The 18,746-nt window shown below is 38.3% G+C and overlaps 2 protein-coding genes across 4 annotated transcripts; both read left to right on the plus strand.

Moving 5' to 3' along the window:
- The first annotated feature begins 215 nt into the window (after positions 1-215).
- rab27a (RAB27A, member RAS oncogene family) lies at positions 216-12,923 on the plus strand. Of its 2 annotated transcripts, XM_074666425.1 has the most exons (7): positions 216-318; positions 397-473; positions 8,024-8,192; positions 9,199-9,284; positions 9,368-9,471; positions 9,861-9,984; positions 10,917-12,923. In XM_074666425.1, the coding sequence occupies exons 3-7, from the start codon at positions 8,040-8,042 to the stop codon at positions 11,110-11,112; spliced, it is 663 nt and encodes a 220-aa protein (XP_074522526.1). In that variant the 5' UTR covers positions 216-318; positions 397-473; positions 8,024-8,039; the 3' UTR covers positions 11,113-12,923. The 2 variants fall into 2 exon arrangements, with proteins under 2 accessions (XP_074522526.1, XP_074522525.1); XM_074666424.1 differs by having other exon boundaries at positions 217-473.
- Positions 12,924-13,473: 550 nt separating this feature from the next.
- Positions 13,474-18,460, plus strand: vrk3 (VRK serine/threonine kinase 3). 2 transcript variants are annotated; one of them, XM_074665991.1, is made up of 15 exons: positions 13,474-13,553; positions 14,785-14,992; positions 15,092-15,202; positions 15,316-15,438; positions 15,551-15,682; positions 15,875-16,021; positions 16,202-16,257; positions 16,455-16,521; positions 16,809-16,893; positions 16,986-17,088; positions 17,194-17,286; positions 17,458-17,590; positions 17,915-18,032; positions 18,172-18,230; positions 18,324-18,460. In XM_074665991.1, the coding sequence occupies exons 2-15, from the start codon at positions 14,785-14,787 to the stop codon at positions 18,458-18,460; spliced, it is 1,572 nt and encodes a 523-aa protein (XP_074522092.1). In that variant the 5' UTR covers positions 13,474-13,553. The 2 variants fall into 2 exon arrangements, with proteins under 2 accessions (XP_074522092.1, XP_074522093.1); XM_074665992.1 differs by having other exon boundaries at positions 16,211-16,257.
- Positions 18,461-18,746: the final 286 nt, after the last annotated feature.

Below are 18,746 nucleotides of genomic sequence, written 5' to 3' on the forward strand. Positions count from 1 at the left end.
TTAGTGGAGTATTAGTCAAAATGTAATGCAAGCAGTCATACATGAGTAGACCACCAGAGAGAGTATCTAGGCTGCTTTTCATCCCTAGTTGTCAGATAAAAGCAGAGGGGAAGAAGTTAACACAGTTTCTCCAGTATTTCAAAGAAATATTTGAATAAAGCTCTTATATTTAACTTTGCTGTGCTCTGTCTAGAGGACTGTAGTTTGCCCTGCTGCTAGCTCACAGTCCAGTGGCCCTCTGTGCTGTGTGCTCCGTGGGGAGGAGCTGTTTCTGCAAAGCACGACACCCACACGGGGAGAGTGAAGTGGTGTTCAGAGGTACTGAGTCTGTCTTCATGTCAACTAATGGCTCAGAGGCGACGAAGAAAGTAAGGCATTTATTTATTGACTTTCCAGAAAGGACTTGTCTGGTTACCTCCGACAAACTTTTCTAACAGCAGGACACAGTGCGCAGCAGCTACGCCCCGGGGCTGGTGAGTGGTTAGTTAAATGTGTTTCCAGGAAATGTCAGTCGAAGAAACGAGTTTGTAGCATCTGTTAGAAGTACGTGACAGGTCGATAACTTGTATTGAAACGATTTGTTTCCTCATTCATTTGCGTTGTTTACAGGTTTACTTCCCACAAACTGTGCTTTAAATCCCCTTCAAACATCCAAAGACTTTAGGGAAACACTTGCTACACCTGATTTGAACACTCTTCTTAGAGTTGTAAGTTCCCATCAAACTTGCTCTATAACTGTTTAAAAAAATCTAACACATCGTAAGAAAACTTATTCCTCAAGAAGGGCTTAACTTTATTAATATTAGTGACGGTACTCCGGCATGTTTAGACCCATATGTGTGCTGCAATATGTCTGACTTGGCATCCACCCGGCAGATCCGTGAAGTAAAAGAGGGAGTTTTCTTCATTTAAAAGTCCATTTGACCTCTAATGCCACTCACATGAGGACCAGCTGACATTACGTTTTGTATTTCCTTTAGTTAATACTTTTGATTGTTTATTTTTGAGTATCTAGTCTTAATGTGCCGTTAAATGCAGTCATGGCATTTTAATGACTAGATATGAAATCATTGGCAGTCAGGCGTTTTAAGGATGCATGATGCCCTTATCTAATCGTTGAATTTTATTCGGAGTGATGTAATGATATGCTCATTATAAAGTCCCAATTGTTCTGCACTCTTTTAAGTTCATGGCATGTGAACATCCGGATTTTCTCAAGGAGCCACTGGCCTCTGTGTTGGACTGCTGCCCAGGGTGGGTCTTCCACTTCTCCCTGACAAATGATTAAAGCCACTTTGTGTTTGCTGGTCTGCATGGGTGGTAGTCTTTGCTTGGCAAACATTGTTACTCCCTCTTAAGGAGGAAATGCCAACACATCCTAAGAAACAGCTCAGAGTTTGTGAGGACAGTACTTTTTCATTTAAGAATTCCTTAGACAGATAATCCTCAGATCACATTTGTCTGTTTGAGTACTGGTGGCCTGAGTGTTTTTTTTTTCTAAATCCAGACATGGAACACAAGAAACAAAAGAAACAAAACCTAATTTAAATGCATGGAAACACACATACACACAGTATCTTATTAAAACAGAAATGCAATTCGAAAACAATAGATAGGATTGATTAGGATCAATGTGGTCATCCAGTAAACTGATCGAGGTGTGCTATGTTCCTGCCAGTGCAGATATAGATATCAAACAATTTTAGAAGATAATCAGATATTTATAAGTTTTGTATTGTAATATATTTGACTGGATGAAGAAAAAAAAATCACTGGTTCTTGTTTCTCCCTCTTTTTGCGCATTAATTAATTTGTGGTGAGCACAGAGTGTCTCCAGCAAAATGCACCATGTGACTATCTGTAGTGAAATTACAAAAATGTTGATGGTTTTTTATTTTTATTCATTCAATATTACATTGAGAGGTTACAAACAAATCAGCCAGTCACACTGATTGGGTACATGGATTGGTCCCTGGCAGAACAATAATCTTAATAAGGGGATCTGGCAGTGTCATGAAGGACCCACACTAAATTTAGTTCCTCTCAGAGTATGACTGTGCCACTGTGTGTGGCATGGTTTCACAAGAGGTACGAGGTTAAAAAAACACATAAAATGATCACATTTTGAGTTTCAAATAAAGACACACTTCGAGTTCTGTTATCTAATACTTACAAGGTACATGCAGCTGTTTGGCAGCGGTACAAAAATAGTTGTCAGCTACAGGTGAGAGGTATGTCATGGTTGTGTTTCATGTGGATATCTTGTCACCTTTGATGGTTAATATAGTCAATAAACTAGTAGCTGTGAAATTTGTGCCACATTGACAGAGAGATCTGGGTTTGTCAGCGGGGCCTCCGTGTACCAGGATGCACTAAGCATTGAGTAGCATCGCCCTCACCCATCTGCATATCTCCCACTTTATACTGCTGTGACTTGAACAAATACAGCTGAGTATCCAAGTCAGCCCAATGAATCTTTGTCAATAAGATCCTCTGCACTCACAGTTTGTGAACTTATTATTTCTCTTGGCAATGTTAAGACTTCAAATTAGGCAGTAGCTATTAATCCAAGCTTACAAAGCCTTTTGTTTTCTTGGTCTACAAACTGTTTGAAATGAAAATGATACTGGTCTAACTTTGAAAAATCAGCTGCAACAACTGTAGCTATGTTCAATAATTACCAGAGAGGGTGACTAAATGTCAGTTTTGAACATAGCTTTGTCTAAACATCCAATGGATGAAAGTGTTTTCCTATTGCTGTATATCTGTCGCTCAACCCTTGTTCGTTAAAATGAAACCGTTTTCTTGGTCATAACGGGGCACGATAAGGTGCTTTCTGATTACTCTGATAATAGTCTGCAGAATTTTGCTGACATGTTTCCAGCAGTGGTTTAGCTGAGTGATTTTTGTGACCTTGTTTCACTGACACAGAACTTATAAACTGATTCAGTGATATTTCTGAATGTTGAAAGAAACAACCTATGATTAGACAAAATGAGTTGCAATGAAGTCATCATAGTTTTGTTTAAGTTTATATGTTACAGACGTCTTCACACCCTAATATTGACAGAAAAGTGCTGTGCGTGATACATATTGTATTGATGGTGTTTCAGTGATAACAATCATCTAGTTTCAGCTCCAGAAACACAACATGCACAAGACCAGGAGCCTTGACTAAAAGTTGTGCTGTTGTAATGCTTTTTTAAAATTGATTATAGCTATGAGTGCCTTGATAAATGACATTAATCTTCTGATATGATTCCCACTTGGGACAAGAAAATCTCAAATCTCAAGAGACTCAAAGTGAAAGCTAATTCATGAACAGAAATTTGCATATGAATGGTGAACCCAAGGGCAAGTGACAGGTTTTTTGGCATGAAACATGTTTTATCAACTTCAAAGTCAACACTGCCTGAAAATTTTTGAGCAATTCTTGCTTCTATCTGCTGATGAGCTTTATGGGGATGTTGATTTCCTCTTTTTAGTAGAACTTAGCACCTGCCGACACTGCCAGAACCACCACCAAATGGTTTGCTGGTAATGATATTAATGAATCAGTTTATAAGTTCTGTGTCAGTGAAACAAGGTCACAAAAATCACACAGCTAAACCACTGCTGGAAATATGTCAGCAAACTGCTGCAAACTATTATCATTATTACCAGCCAGATACCTTACCTGAATTGCAAAGAGCATCTTTAGGATACTGTCAGAGTGGAAGACGAAAAACACCCATCTCAAACATACAGACCAGCTGGAGGCTGCGATCAAGATCGAACCATGAGCTGACTGCCATGTCATACCACTAGGGCTGCAGCTATCGAAAAATGTAGTATTCGAGTATTCTACTGAAAATCCCATCGATTAATCGAGTAATCTGATAAAATAAATTTTTGTTTAGTTAAAGAGCAGTTATTTTTCAAATGAAAATTTTCTCTTTAAGAAATATAATTTTCTGATACAGCATGTCAATAAGAGCACTTGCTTTGGTATCTCCAAAATTTGTAAACACACTTTGACACATTTTTTGTGCCTTGTACATCTCATCAAATGTTGTGGACCCAAATGGCACCCGTTTCGTAGAATGACCTATTAGTCTCCAAACCCCAGAAAAGAAGCTAGATTTGTTGCTAGTTGCTATTTTATATAAGAGGTAGCTTGAGGGGTCTGAAAACTCTCTTAATATGGCCTCAGCTCTATTTGAAATACCACTCTTTGATCTTTCTTAAAATTAAATGATTCCTCGAGGCGGAGAAAATTACTAGAGTAATTTTTGTAATCGAGCACCTCGAATCATTCGAGGAATCGTTTTAGCTCTACATACCACAGTATTTTGTGGTAAAGAAGCCCAAACCAAGTTCTGAGAGTATAAATGAACTCAGCCCAAATGAACTAAGATGAAAACCAAACTTCGTAATCTCAAAATGGAGAAAAGAGGAATGGTTGTATCATCAGTGGAAGTTTGGTGGTGGAGGTCTTCAGCCAAATTCAGCCAACAGAAAAGGATTGTCTGGTTAAAAAAAAAAAAGCATGCCACATCTATGAAATCTAAAATAGGGGAAATTAGTCAGTCAAGCTTTCACTGCACTTTCTGACCCAGACAGCCTGTTAATATCATAACATGGTACATCAAGTCAGATCAAAGAGTTTGTAAGGTTGAGGAAATATTGCGCAGAGGAATTAATTTGTTGGGACGTTTTTAGATGCAGTGCACATGCTGCTTTAAACCCAGCAAGTAGTTGATCTTCTCTTTGGCGCCCTTTCACTTTTCACAACTGATAAGTACCTCACACAACCACACTTCAAAAATCTCAAATCTGCTGTAATATTGGTTGGTCATCTGTAAAACAATGTCCAAATTAAAGGATATGATTCACAAGCACTAATATTATTTTAAATTCAAGACATGGTTTAAAGGTTTGGTACATAGTTGTTGGTAACCAAACAATCCCATGCTCCAGAAATAAAAAAGATGCTATGTATTAGAGTTATAGAAATAACCCGATTCATAATTTGTAATCCACCTGGGTCAAAACAGGCCGAACAGCAGGAATGTGGAGTTCATGCTTTAAGGGCCTCAGTAGTCGTTGCTTAACATTTATGGCCAAATCAGTGCATGTTGCAGTCGTTTCCATCACAGTGTATTTTTCATGCGTCTTGATTTTTCACGAGACCTTAAGCTGCTTACAGCTCCAGATGAAAGGTTCAGTGCGGGTAACAGGGAAAGAATGTAAGACTTGTCTGAATACTTCTCTACATGCTGGTCATATGATATATGTGGGGTTTTTTTGATTGTTTTGACCAGAATTAGTCATCCACGCCAAGAAAGAATGTCCGTTCAGTGGATCTAATGCCTGCTCTTCATTCTCTCTGCGTGAGCTTTGTGTGAATGAGTAACTTAAGCTGTGTTTCTTGATTAAGGTCAGGTCAACATTTGCTCAAAAAAGTAAGGCTCCTAATGTGTGGACAGACAATACAACTACTCACTCCCAGGAGTGATAATGAGTTAACAGAACCTTTGACTGTTGATGGTGAAGGAGTTAAAATGCCTTCTGTCATTTCCTGCCACTGTGTCAGCAGAAGGAAACACTTGTTACGTTAGACACATTAGCCCACAGTGCCATAAACTGAGCAAGTCTGCTTCTAAGGTCTTGCATAACATTGAAAAAGTATTAAAGACTTTTAATTCTCCCTCTGGAGCGTTGACTTCTTTGTAGGCCAAATGTGACTCATAGCAGTGTCTGTTTGTTTCGTTGCTTTAAATAGAGCAGTTTGAAAACTCTTGGGTGAATATAAGTATATTTACTATAGGGATTATAAAGCTATTAGTGCCAACTATTATTGATTACTGGTGAGTTTACAAGGCTATGTGTTCCACTCAACCCTTACTGCTTTTACGTTAATCATCTTGATTGTCTTGTATGCATAAAGCTCTATTATAAATATAAAGGTGTTATTTATGAACCTCTGATGTAAACCATAAGACTGGATGTTCTCAGTTGACCTGTATCAGAGTCAGGATGAATCTCATGTAAAGTTGATAGTGAGTACTCTAATTAGGTGTTCATTGTGTGCTGTTGAATCAACCAGTCAAACTGGAACGGCAGCGGACTAAATACCATAAAATGATGTGTGGGTTGAACAAACTGGAGCACACTGAGGGAGTCGGACACATCACCATCACTCTGCTGAGGAACTCAACACCAAATCCTGTTGTTTGTTCAGTTGAATATAAGCTGTTTTTCCTGATTAAATCTGGGAATTTGAGAATAAAGAACTTAAAGCCCCTTCACAGCCATAGTCCAGCAGCAGATTCGTTTTTTAGCAGTTTATCCTGATCAGACCTCTTTTCAGTGAGTGTGTGTCTACGTGTCTTGTTGGGTTTGTTGTACCTGTTGGGGTGGGACTGATCAGTCATACTAGTTGGTCCATACACTTTTATAGCTGCATCATCTCATGCTAGCTCCTCCCTGTTTCAACATTACTGGAGGTGTAATCTACCTGAGTAATGGGAAAAACCTGCGAGAGTGAGTTGGATGCAGCACTGCTGCAGACATGGCAACCTGACAGGGTCAAACTGTTGTCAATCTTTGCTTTTCTTATTGCAAATTTGTCCCATAAAAAGAAAACAAACACCAGTCTTTGTGTATTGTTCACTGCTCCCAAGCTTCTCCTGACAGGCCTTCACCTGGAACAAACCAAAGACCACAAACTAAAGACCTGACCGATACACTTTGTTTCATATTACGTTTCATTTTCAGCCTGATGTGTTTCCAAGCCCTGTTAAGTCACCACAAATCATTTTTCGTTGTCTGTCTATCTCACACATCAGAGAGTGTTCAGTGTTTTTCTGCTGGCTTCTCCATCCTAAACATTTAAATGTTGTTCTTGCTGTGCACCTCACAGATCCTTAAAAACCTTTTCCACATTCATCTGTGATAAAAAAAGAGAAACAATAAGGAAAAAAACAACATCACAAATCAATTTTATATCATCTGCAACCTAAAGAACTCACAGTCTAAAGTTCAGGAATAACAGTTCAAGCTTGTGGATGAGCTCAGTTTCTCTCCATAACATTTTAGACAACAAATTGTAATTATTAAAATAAAAATCTAATGAAATAGATTTAAAAAGTTTGGGGTGCAGGCGGCCTAGACCAGTCCAGCCAGTCCAGCCTGTGGCCTGTTTCCTGCTCTATTCCTGAAAAGTGCTGGGGCTGAAATAACCCCTCTAGATACCAGCAAATATTCTGCTGAGTAAATTTCAGAGCTCTATTTTCCACATAGCGGGTAAACATTTGTACCAAAAGAATCAGGTTATTTAATATACGTATGCAGTTCCTTTTTAACCATTTTTTGGTCGAGCCTCTCTCTCTCCTGCTGATGTGATGATGACCATTAAAAACACGTTAAAAAATGGTCTCAACGTTTAGGGGTTCTGTGAGCAGGTTTCTGTCCCTATATTGTGTTGGAAAATGATGGCAGAGCCAGAAACTAGTTTTTTTTTACCAAAAAGAAAACTAGTTTTTGCTTTCTAAAACAAATGAATATTTAGTAGGATAAACTGTTCATCTTTTGCATCTATTTTCAGGGGTTTCAGTTGTTACACCTGTGAATATGAACAGCAGCCAAAGTGTATGGAGAGTTGACTTCAGTGAAGCTGCCGTATCCATGCTCATTACATCTGACCTGGTGTTACAGTGTGACTCACTTTGCTCTAATCTGTTTGGAGCAACATGACACAGAATAGTGCTACATCTAGTTTTACTTTCACTCCTCAAAAACTGAAATTTTGAGTTGAGTCTGAATGGGTTTCGATGGGAATTAGAGCAAAATATGGTAATCCAGTGGTTATCCTTTAAAATAACAAGAGGCTCTTACGTGGCTGGGTCGTGTCCTAGTTGTTGGATGGCTGTCTTCATTGCATACTTTGTGGTCTAAAAACAGAATTATTCTAATAAGATTTATTTCTCTGCTAAATCGTGTGATTGTTGTTCTTCTGAGAAATTTTCTTTGTGTGTTTCAGAAACTAAGCACTCACTATGTCTGATGGGGACTATGATTACCTTATCAAATTCCTAGCCCTCGGCGACTCGGGTGTGGGAAAAACTAGCTTCCTCTACCAATACACAGATGCCAAGTTTAACTCCAAGTTCATCACTACAGTTGGAATAGACTTCAGAGAAAAACGAGTGGTAAGTTCTGACTCTGGTTATGCCGGGGTTTCCCTTCAGTCGATACGTCAGTAGAAACACACATGCATTTTTCTCTCTGCATCTCTAAGGTAGCATTTCCTTATGTCCATGTGTGAGCTACAAGGATTTACGGCTTCCTAATCAGGGGCTTAAACACATTCCCAGGCCATTAAGTCTTGTAACAAAAGACTAGTGATGGATGTCGCAACAGAAGTTTGAGCACTGACTAAAGTTGGCCAGCGGCAGGCAGCACCCTCCTTAAGAATAAACACTTCATGGTAACAACTTTACAAACAGCTGAGTAATGCTTATATTTACTCAATAATCAGTCTATAGACGCTGACGTCTGACTCCCAGAATAAAGCATGAATGACAGTTTTATTGTGGACGGACAATCCATTACCATTTAAACTGAGAGGCTTCTTAGTCTTTCTGGTAAGAAGTTAAGATGCAGAAAATTAAAAATATGTACGTGAAAACTTAGCTAACTGAAAACTAATAACCGCTACGAATTATTGAATTACAGAGCACTTATCTCAACCCTCCATCATGGTTAGAGCACAATAAGTCATTATTATATATCCTCAAACAACCCAGAGCTGTGCTACCCGTGTTAAAATCCACTAAATGTCAAAAATCAAACACCAGACAGTCCTGATTTTTCCTGGTCGATGAAATGACTGCAGAGTACACAGCACAGGCTTATGCCTGTCAAATCATGTTTTAGTCTCACTGGCTGCTCCGTGGTGTTACTCGTAGAGCCTGTGGTAGTTTGTGGTCTGGTCTTTTTGCACTACTTGCAGGTGGAACATGAGGATTCATCAAACCTTTTTGATCATTTTTACAATGAAAAATATCTGAGTAGAATGGCCACACTGCCTTTTTGTTTTTGAATGATATTAAATGTTTTAGTCCAGCCCATGATAAGTTGATCATATAAGATTTCCAAAGCGTGAGCAGAGGGTGTTTGTGAAGTTTGGGCTCATTTGTCTGTGTTGTCTGGTAGGTTTACAAATCAACAGGTCCAGATGGATCTTCAGGTAAAGGACAGAAGATTCACATGCAGCTGTGGGACACTGCAGGACAGGAGAGGTACATGAATCCCTCTCAGACCATCTCCTTTTGTTTAGTTGTTTTTAATTGTGTTCTTCTTTTAATGACTTTTCTCATGCTAGGTTTCGGAGCTTGACAACCGCATTTTTCAGAGATGCAATGGGTTTCCTCTTGTTGTTTGACCTCACGAATGAACAAAGTTTCCTCAACGTCAGAAACTGGATGAGTAAGTTTTCTGATTCAGTGCCCCTCCCTTAATGTAAAAGTTAATTTATTAGGCCAACAAAACTCACGTCTGAGATCAGAAAATTAAAATGCACAGGACATTTAATTTAATAGGATCCCAAATACTCTCAGTAGATGATGACAAAACACCTTCTCCATCTGGATCCAGAGGAATACACAATAGGCTGTTGTTGCACAAAAATATTATGTGATTAAACATTTGATTTTTCAGTTACACATCAGCAAACCTGAGCTAAAGCTTAACTTATTGGGCTCAAACTTGTTTTTTGAGGCTATCATTATTTATCATCATCGCCCTGATATCATCATCATTGTAACATATATGAACAGATCCAGAGACATTGTGGTACGTCTGTGTGTATCTTCCAGGTCAGTTACAGATTCATGCGTACTGTGAAAGTCCAGATGTCGTTCTCTGTGGAAACAAATGTGACCTGACAGATCAGAGAGCAGTGACTGAAGAGGACGCCCGTCAGCTGGCGGAGAAGTACGGGTATGTCTCAGCTCTGATCCGTCTGTACATGAACCTCTCCCTCCGTTGTTTGTTAAGAAGGCTGGGACTGCGCTGTGTGCCGAAGTCTGTGCAGCAGAATGTCACACTAAATTCATCCTCCTTACAAAGCAAATATTTGTGCACATGTGTAAAATATCCTGCTCTCACCCTACTGGACACACCTCCACTAAAAACACTAATGTTAGAGGATTTGAAATGTTGAATGACTTCAAAATAAGAATATACTTCAGTATTTAATACAGTGTTTGACCTCCAATATACTCTGATGAGTGCCTTAATTTAATATCTTTAGGCATTATGGCATTACAAGTCTCCATAGTCAGGTGAGATTTTCTAAAAACAAAATACTTTTTGAACATGTAAGAGTTAGAAGAGTTAAGAATAAACTTGTTTTCAAATTTCAGAGCCAAAATATCTGAGACTATATTTTACCTTTGAGGTGGAGGCCTATTATCACATTTCAGAAAAAGGAGTGAAATAAAATGTATGCTTCAAAGTTTTATAACTATTTATTAAGTCATTGATGTCCAAACATGCATGAAAGACCGAAAAAGAGTGACTGCTCTTGTGATTGAAATTATCCTTCGCTTCTTTGAACGTAAGCTAAGAAGTTTCTCTCGAACAAATCACACATACAGCTGTACTGTTACTACTCCCACAAGCAACAAATTTTATTGCTTCACTCCTAAATATTAACACAAGAAAATCTGGTTTCCCTCAGTCATATAACTTTGTGGTTAGCTGTTTGAAAATAAAAAATTAAGCCTTGAAAATATCTGTGAAAATTACTGAAATGTACAAACCACCTGTTTTATAAAGATCCTTTTCTTTTAATGAAATAAAAGTTTGTGCTACACTAATGGTGATATGTCATCATCACTGATTTATAACCTGGATTTTCTCTCATGCAGAATCCCATACTTTGAGACAAGTGCAGCAAATGGGCAAAATGTGAACCAGTCTGTGGATGTCCTTCTGGATCTCATCATGAAGAGGATGGAAAGATGTGTTGACAAGTCTTGGATCCCTGATGGGACCGTTCGAGCTAATGGACCCACCAACCCAGACCTCACAGAGGCCCCAGATAGGAGCAAATGTGCCTGTTAGAAGGATAGATGAGCCACTTTGGTCACAAATCTGTGCTCGCCAAGGTGAAAAAATAAAAATTCATCCAAGTTTAACAGTGGGAGTATAGGTATAAATATATTGTATACTGAATGTATTGTATTTTAAGTGAGGTGGAACTTGGTATTATCTGTTTCTTTTAAGCCACAAACTGGTGCATTGCTGATAAAATGTACATTGAGATACTGTATTATTTTTTCAGACTTAAATGCCTTGTGTTGGGGGCATTTCATTTCATTTCTATTTACAGGATCAGTCTTCTGAACAAGAAAGAAGTTACCGGAGTGTGGGATTTTTTTTTTGTCACCTAGATCAAAAGTCCAAGTTGAGTTATCATATATCCTGATCATATGTTCAGGAATAAAAACATTCTTGTTGAGAGGCAACAAAGTGAGCTGATGTGCCATATGTGCTCTAAATATATTTATGAATATTCTTTTATTTGCATCCATAGAATCACACTGTTATTTTTTGTAATCTATAGGAAAGAGCCCCCTCTGCTCGTTCTACACTCAAAAAAAGAAGTCTGATACCTGCTGTCATCTTTTTGTTGGGATGTGCTTTCAGTGCCCTTCATGATGCTGGTAATGCACAACTGATGCTTTTCTAAAGGTCAAACAGATCATCTACCAAAGTCAAAGTCATTTAGCTCTCACCGATCCTCTAACATTTGCCTGATTGATTATTTCAAGTTATATGCTTCATTTTGCATTTTTTCCTCTAAAACAAGAATTTAGAAATGCAGAGTGACAAGCTTATCTACACTTCAGTACAAACAGGAACAGGTTTGGTCAGGTAATTCATTCTTCCCATTGAAAGACAATTTGACTATGTAAAATTTTCAAATCCTTGAAATCCTAATTTTAGATATACTTAAAGAGAAAAAAAAATGTAAATACGAAGTCATATTGGTGATTTTGTGCCAGTGGGCTTTTATGTAACTAGGTCAGTTTAGGGGTAATAAAACATATTGGGCACATTTTTCTCGGTTTAAACTGAATGGTTCAGACATTGAAAAAAATAATCGTAGATAATTTAACGAGCTACCAACACAAATAAAAAATATCTCTCCACTGAATCATGAATTTTAATCAAATACTTTCTCAAAACTACATAATTTAAGGCTGGGGTTAAAAATCTGTAATTTCTTTTCTTATGACTACTTCTCCCTTTTTTTAATAGAATAATGTTTCTTATCCAAAAAGTTTAATCAGTGCAGACTTTTTTTAAACCACAAATACTTTATTTCAAATGTAAAATAATATAAATTAAATGTATCAAAAGATTACATCATAACCTTTAAAGATGTCAGTCTGCTTTAAAGGTGTCTGATTTAAATGCTAAATTGAGTGCTTGGTGTAGTGAAAAAAAAGCAGATAATTTAAGAAGAGGCTTTGATGTTGATTTTTTTCTTTTGTTTTGTTTTCAGTTTTCGAAACTATCAAAGATCGTTTTTACTGGCAGGTTTTTGAAGATGTCATTTAGACTCTGAAGCTCCCCTAGAGACATTGATTTGTTAGTCCATAGATTTATGGTCTAACAAAGGATGTCATTTATAATTATTGTGAAAACACTGGACCAGAATTGTGATTTATCATTATTGTTTTTGTGTTTTGCCACAGTGTTTTTTACTTCCCTCACGCAGCAGTCAACATAATTTCTGTTTTTGCCATTCTTTCTTCGCTTGTGGTGAATGTTATATTTGACATAAAAACACATATTTTCCCATTCATAGTCTTGATCAAGAGATGTGAATAGCTTTCACTAAAATAATATTTGATTATATCAGCAAGTCTAAAAAAAATGTTTTTATTGTCAATTTTGCGATAAAGTGTCATATGTTTATGTCAAAAAATAAACATTTTTATTTATGTATTCATTGTAGTTCTGTGTGGACTATTATTTTGTTATGTGCCATTAACCAAACGCATCCATCTGAGGATTAAACAATATGCTACTTTAAGAAAGGAATGCTGGGTATTTTTTCTTAGATGCCATCTAAATGCAATGTTGTATAAGAAATGAACAACATAGGACTGCATGTTACTAAAAACCTCTGAATAGCATTGTTCCTGTGCAGTGAGATCCCACAGTCCTGTGTGACTGTGCAGTGACTACAAACCTACAGCTAGTTTAAGTACCCAACAGCTGAAAAACTGGCCTTCTTTGACTTGGTAAACATGGCCAAGATCATTAAAATAGATGTTAAAAGTGTTCATATTACCTCATTAACAGATTATCACAAAGTTTAGACGTTGGTTCTGTGATATCTCAAGACATGTACGATATAATAGTTGTCTTGCAGTTACCCTTAACTCCTGCAGGGGGAACCCTCATGCTGCATTGTGGCAAACTCAGAGAACATTTATCCCATGAAGAAGAAACTCTACAGAACAGGAAAACAGCAGCTTGAACCATAGACGGTAAAGAATAAATATCTGTATAAAGTCTTTGGTCTGAAGGGAGCATTTGTTAAGGTATCTGACTTATTCTTGCAACTTTTCAGAGCAAAAGAAAGCAGCAGAGGACTTCCGCTCGAAACTGAGAAAGTTTTGCTTCAGCTAGCACGAGAATGAAATGTCAGATCACACCTCTCTTAATTCTTGTCAGAAGCACACATATGAAATTTAGGGCCTAAAGCTTCTCTCGAGCCTCGAATATATTTTTTACTTACCACTGTAATGTGAATGTTGGCAGCCGAACGCAACTATAGATAGCTATTTGCAAGTGTAACGAGCTCTTTATTTACGTATTTAAAGATGCTATGATGAGGATCTGTTTCAATTTGACTGCCTCGCCACCTTCTGGTCCGGAGGCTCATGTACACCGTCGTGAAAACGACTCTTAGCAAGGTGTGTTTGTTTTGGAACCCCACTCCTCATTTTATTGGCTGACTAAGTTTGAACAGACCACTGCAGTATAACGGCTGAACGTGGGTTGGAATGAACATTATCACAAACAGGTTAGCTCCTGTATTAGCCTGTGAGCACTAGCACTCTCCCATTTAGCTTTCATCTGCTCCTACGTCCTTTTTATGCCTGTCAGTTAGGCCCCAGTGTGCACCATCACTGCAAAATTAATCACAGATCTATCAATACAGCCCTGCCCGACCTGATTGGGAAGCTAAGACGTAGCATTTTGAAACAACCTGTAACCTGTAGTATTAGTGTTGGTAATCTCATTTTAAAGTGTATCTATCTAGACGGGAGATGTTTTCAGAATCACTTAAGCAACCCCTCACAGACCCTTTAAAAACAGACAGTAACACTATTTGTCCTCCAAACCTGAGTGAACCCTGGAGGAGAAACAGACCAGTAAAATCTCCATTAATACTAAAAGCTGTTGATAAGCCTTCTTTTTTCCAAAATAAAAACAGGATAATGCTATTGCTTATTTTTTTTTCTTTTTCCTCAGCCAAAATATCAAACAGCTAAATGCTTTCGCAGTCGATCTTCACATTTAAGAGGTTTCTTGCCTGGTCCATAAAGTGTGTAAACTATGGGATCTATTACCTGGTTTAACCCTTTGTCACAATAGCGAGCCTGTGCAGTATCAATCTGTGGAAATCTTGGGGTTCGGAGAAAGACAGCACTAAAATAAACCTGAAGCAGCAAGGACAAATTCATTATCATGTGTCTGTTTTTCCTCTTACAGATGCCTTTTCTCTTCTGCCCCTATTGTGGGACACAGTTGCAGCCTGGTTTTAATTTTTGTCCATCATGTGGAAAAAAACTTCCTTCTACTCTTGATGAACCTGAACCTGTTAGCTCATCTCCACCTCAAAGAAATGAAGCATTATCATTATCAGGACTTAAAACAAGTCTTGCTTCAAGCCCTTGTTGTGCATCTACAGAAACCCAGGGTAAATATCTCAGAAATACTCTTGTGACAAGTTATGTAGTTATTGTAGGTGGAAATTTTGTTTTTCTCACATCTCTTGAATTTAATCATTTAATTTTAGTTTCACCTCGTCCTTCTCTGAGAAAGACCCGAAACACATTACGTCTGGACAAGGAAGTATCAGTCAGCTACAGAGATGTCTCCAGACCTGTCGCAGATGACAGGATTGAAGGTGTTGCTAATAGAATTTTAAATCATCTCTCACTGACGGATTATTTTTACTAAAATAAATTTGGAAGCTGAAGCTTTTCTTTTGAAGATAATGGCTTTTGTTTGCATCAACAGATACTATTGTTGGATTGGTCAGAACTCCTACAAAGCAATGCTCAGTTAGCAGTAAACTCAATGCAGAGGTACAGCCACCTTCAGCGTCGGCCTCTTCTCCTGTTGGAAAGACCCCTCGAGCTGGTGAGTTAAGCACACAACTCTTATTTCAACCCTTATGAAAAATATAGCGTTCTCTATTTTATGTCACAATACTTACTCTCATCCATGTTGCTGTGACTGGATTCACATGAAGTTAGAGGAAAAGCAAAACTTGCCGGCTCTCCAGCGAAGCAGGTGGAAAATACAGCTGGAAGTGAATCAGGAGAATCAGCAGCAGAGTGCTGTCCTGGGACTGTTTCATCACCCATCAGGTCTCCTTCAAAAGGTGAACTATGCAATGAATTATTATTTTCATGCACCGAGTTATATTTAGCACGACGGTTCTGTTCTGGGAGCTCCCTGCCCTTTCACATGTCCTTGATATTTAACAAGTGAAATATTTGATTTTCTAAAAAAGATCAAATCAACACCTTTTTTTGTCATATAAAAATCTAAAAATGTTTGTGTCCATTTAAAGCATCTGGTAAAGGCAGAGCCAAGAGGGCGAAACATATGCCTGCTGTGGAGGCGCTGCAGGAAGGTGAGGAGGTGACAGACACTACCGGAAAAAAATGGAAGCTGATAAAACGTCTCAGTCAGAGCACAAAAGAGATCTTCTATGAAGGTGAGTTAGCGTTAAATTAAAGGCTTAGTTAATGCTACTACAGCGTATAAATGACTGACAGAGTTAAGTTATAAAGATTTGGTTTTTCACCAAGATGTCACAAACATAAAGATAAAAGAATGGTAAAATGACTTTTAAAAGTAACGTGTTTCATAAATTATTACGCTTTATCATTTCTAGTCCAACAAGTACTTTCAAGATCAAACTCCAAGGAATCACATCACATCCTCAAACTGGTAAGTGAGGCCACAAGAGTCATGATCTGAGTTTAGGCTTTCTTGGGTACTGTCTGTAAAAAGTAGTAATGTATGATGCCACAAGAATTCTGCTTAAGTAAAATTCCTCCTTATCCTCTGTCTTTGATATGAAAAATACCTCTTAAACCCTCAACCACATCGATCATTAAGTTGATCTTCTCGTGTTTTTCTGTCAGGGAGCCAAAGACGGGAGAATCTTCAATGAGCAGAACTTTCTGCAGAGAGCTGCAAAACCTGCATCTGGTGAGGCTTAAATAAGTTTCCTAAAGTTCAACTAAGTTTGAGTTTCAACTTTTTCCTGCTACAACAGACTGGAAAAAAAAACAGTAAAAAAAACAAAATCTTTAACATCTTAAGAGTAAAACAGACAGTGACAGTGAAAACTGTTTTTACATTTTCATCTAGTCATAGAAATGTGTTATTATCTTCAGGCCAATAAAAAAACTAACCTTCAAGAAATAAAGTTCTGGTATCTCAGGTGTGTGACTTTTTATGTGCATGTCCAATTTGAACCTATTGTGTCTCTTTAGTGGAGAAGTGGATGAAAACAAATCGAATGGATTTTCTTGGGATTCCTTCCTGTGCTGGCTTTGGTCCTCATGCAGATTCCTACAGGTGTGAAAAAAAGAGTTCATCCTAAAATATTTACACATTATGTAAAATAGTTACACATTGATTTGAAGCTCTTCTTCACATTGTGTCAACAGGTTTCTAATTTTTCCCAACATGGGCCAGTGTCTCCAGTCTGTCATGGAGGAAGAAAATAGGCCTCTTTCTGAAAAAACTGTTATTCAGCTTGCTTGTAGGATTGTGAGTGTAACACACAGAGCAGTCCTTCAGTCCATATATAAAAGAAAACCATGATTCTGCTGAAAAGATACTGAATAGAAGCTAACATTTCTCCCTCCTTTGCAGGTGGACGTGCTGCAGTATATCCACTCAAATGAGTATGTTCATGCTGATATAAGTGCTGAAAACATTTTCATCCAACCAGAACACAAATCTCAGGTGAGACATGTTCTTCAGTACAAACAGAAAACATTCAAGAAGGTTTGTTTCACACTCACCTGATTTTATATATATATATATATATATATATATATATATATATATATATATATGTGTGTGTGTGTGTGTGTGTGTGTGTGTGTGTGTGTGTGTGTGTGTGTGTGTGGTTAGGTCTACCTGGCAGGATACTACCATGCCTTTAGGTATTTTCCTGGTGGGCAACATGTTGAGTATCGTGAAGCCAGCAGAACGCCACATGAGGGCACCACAGAGTTTATCAGTCTGGATGCGCATAAGGGAGCAGGTGAGTCACTGATTTCCTCTACCAGTCACATCAGCAAATAAGATGCCATTTTTCTCTCCAAGCTGCTGTAAAACCAAACATGGGGGGACACCTGCAGGCCTCCCACAGTCCATCTGTCTGCTCAGCCACCACCTACACACACACTTCACATTATGAGACTGATTAGATTCTGTCTTTTGAGGCGGGCTGTGGTTTCTTTCCTCATTTGTTTGAAGAACCAAAGCTGGAAGTTAATGTGTACAGCTGATATTTACTCGTTGGAGTTTATTTATCAGGACATCAAACCTATGTTGTGGTCTCTATGTTGTGTGTTTCGTGCTTTAGCTCCGTCTCGACGCAGTGACCTGCAGTCTCTAGGTTACTGCCTGCTGCATTGGCACACAGGCAGTCTGCCCTGGACCACACTCACAAACCCAGACCAAGTCGCCACACAGAAACAAAGGTGAGGCACTTAAACTTCACTCATCATCACATAAAAACACTGAGTGTGGTTAAATCTCTGCTGCATACCTGACAAACATGACACTCTAAGGTTCAATGCAAATAAACACACAGGTCACTTAAAGGTGTTTTTGTTGTAGATACATGGAGGATGTTCCAGCTCTGTTGAGTCACTGCTTTGGGAAGAAAAGAGTTTCCAGTGAGTTAAATGCGTTTACAGGAGACATATAAAGTGTGTTTGTTTGCCCTTTGCTGATGTAATCATTGAGTGTCTGTGTGTCTTTCTTTGTAGATGTGTTTAAGAGCTACCTGACCTCAGTGATGGCTCTGCAGTACTCTGAGCAGCCAGATTATTCTGCACTGAAGGACATGCTGAGTGATGCTCTGCTGAAGCTGGGGGGATCACTGGAGGAGCCGCTCCACTTTTAGGCAAGGACACCCAGCAGTGGAGAAACACGTTGGACTACATGATCAGCAGAATGTTTCATTTTTATATCATAGATTTATTTAAGATATTTATGATTAACGCGAATAAACATCTCAGTGATTAGAGCCTTTTCACTTATGGTCTTTGTGTTACAAAGTAAAAATCACACATCTACAAGCATCCAGCTGATGTCTTCCAAACAAATGATTCATGCAGATGTAATGGGAACACACATTGCTGTGCCATCCACTTACAAAATCATAGCTCTTTAGGAGTACTTAGGAACCA

This window comes from Halichoeres trimaculatus, unplaced genomic scaffold, assembly GCF_033239565.1.
Source record: "Halichoeres trimaculatus isolate MK-OKI-2021-1 unplaced genomic scaffold, fHalTri1.1 fHalTri1_scaffold_3, whole genome shotgun sequence".
In the NCBI taxonomy this organism is placed as follows: Eukaryota; Metazoa; Chordata; class Actinopteri; order Labriformes; family Labridae; genus Halichoeres; species Halichoeres trimaculatus.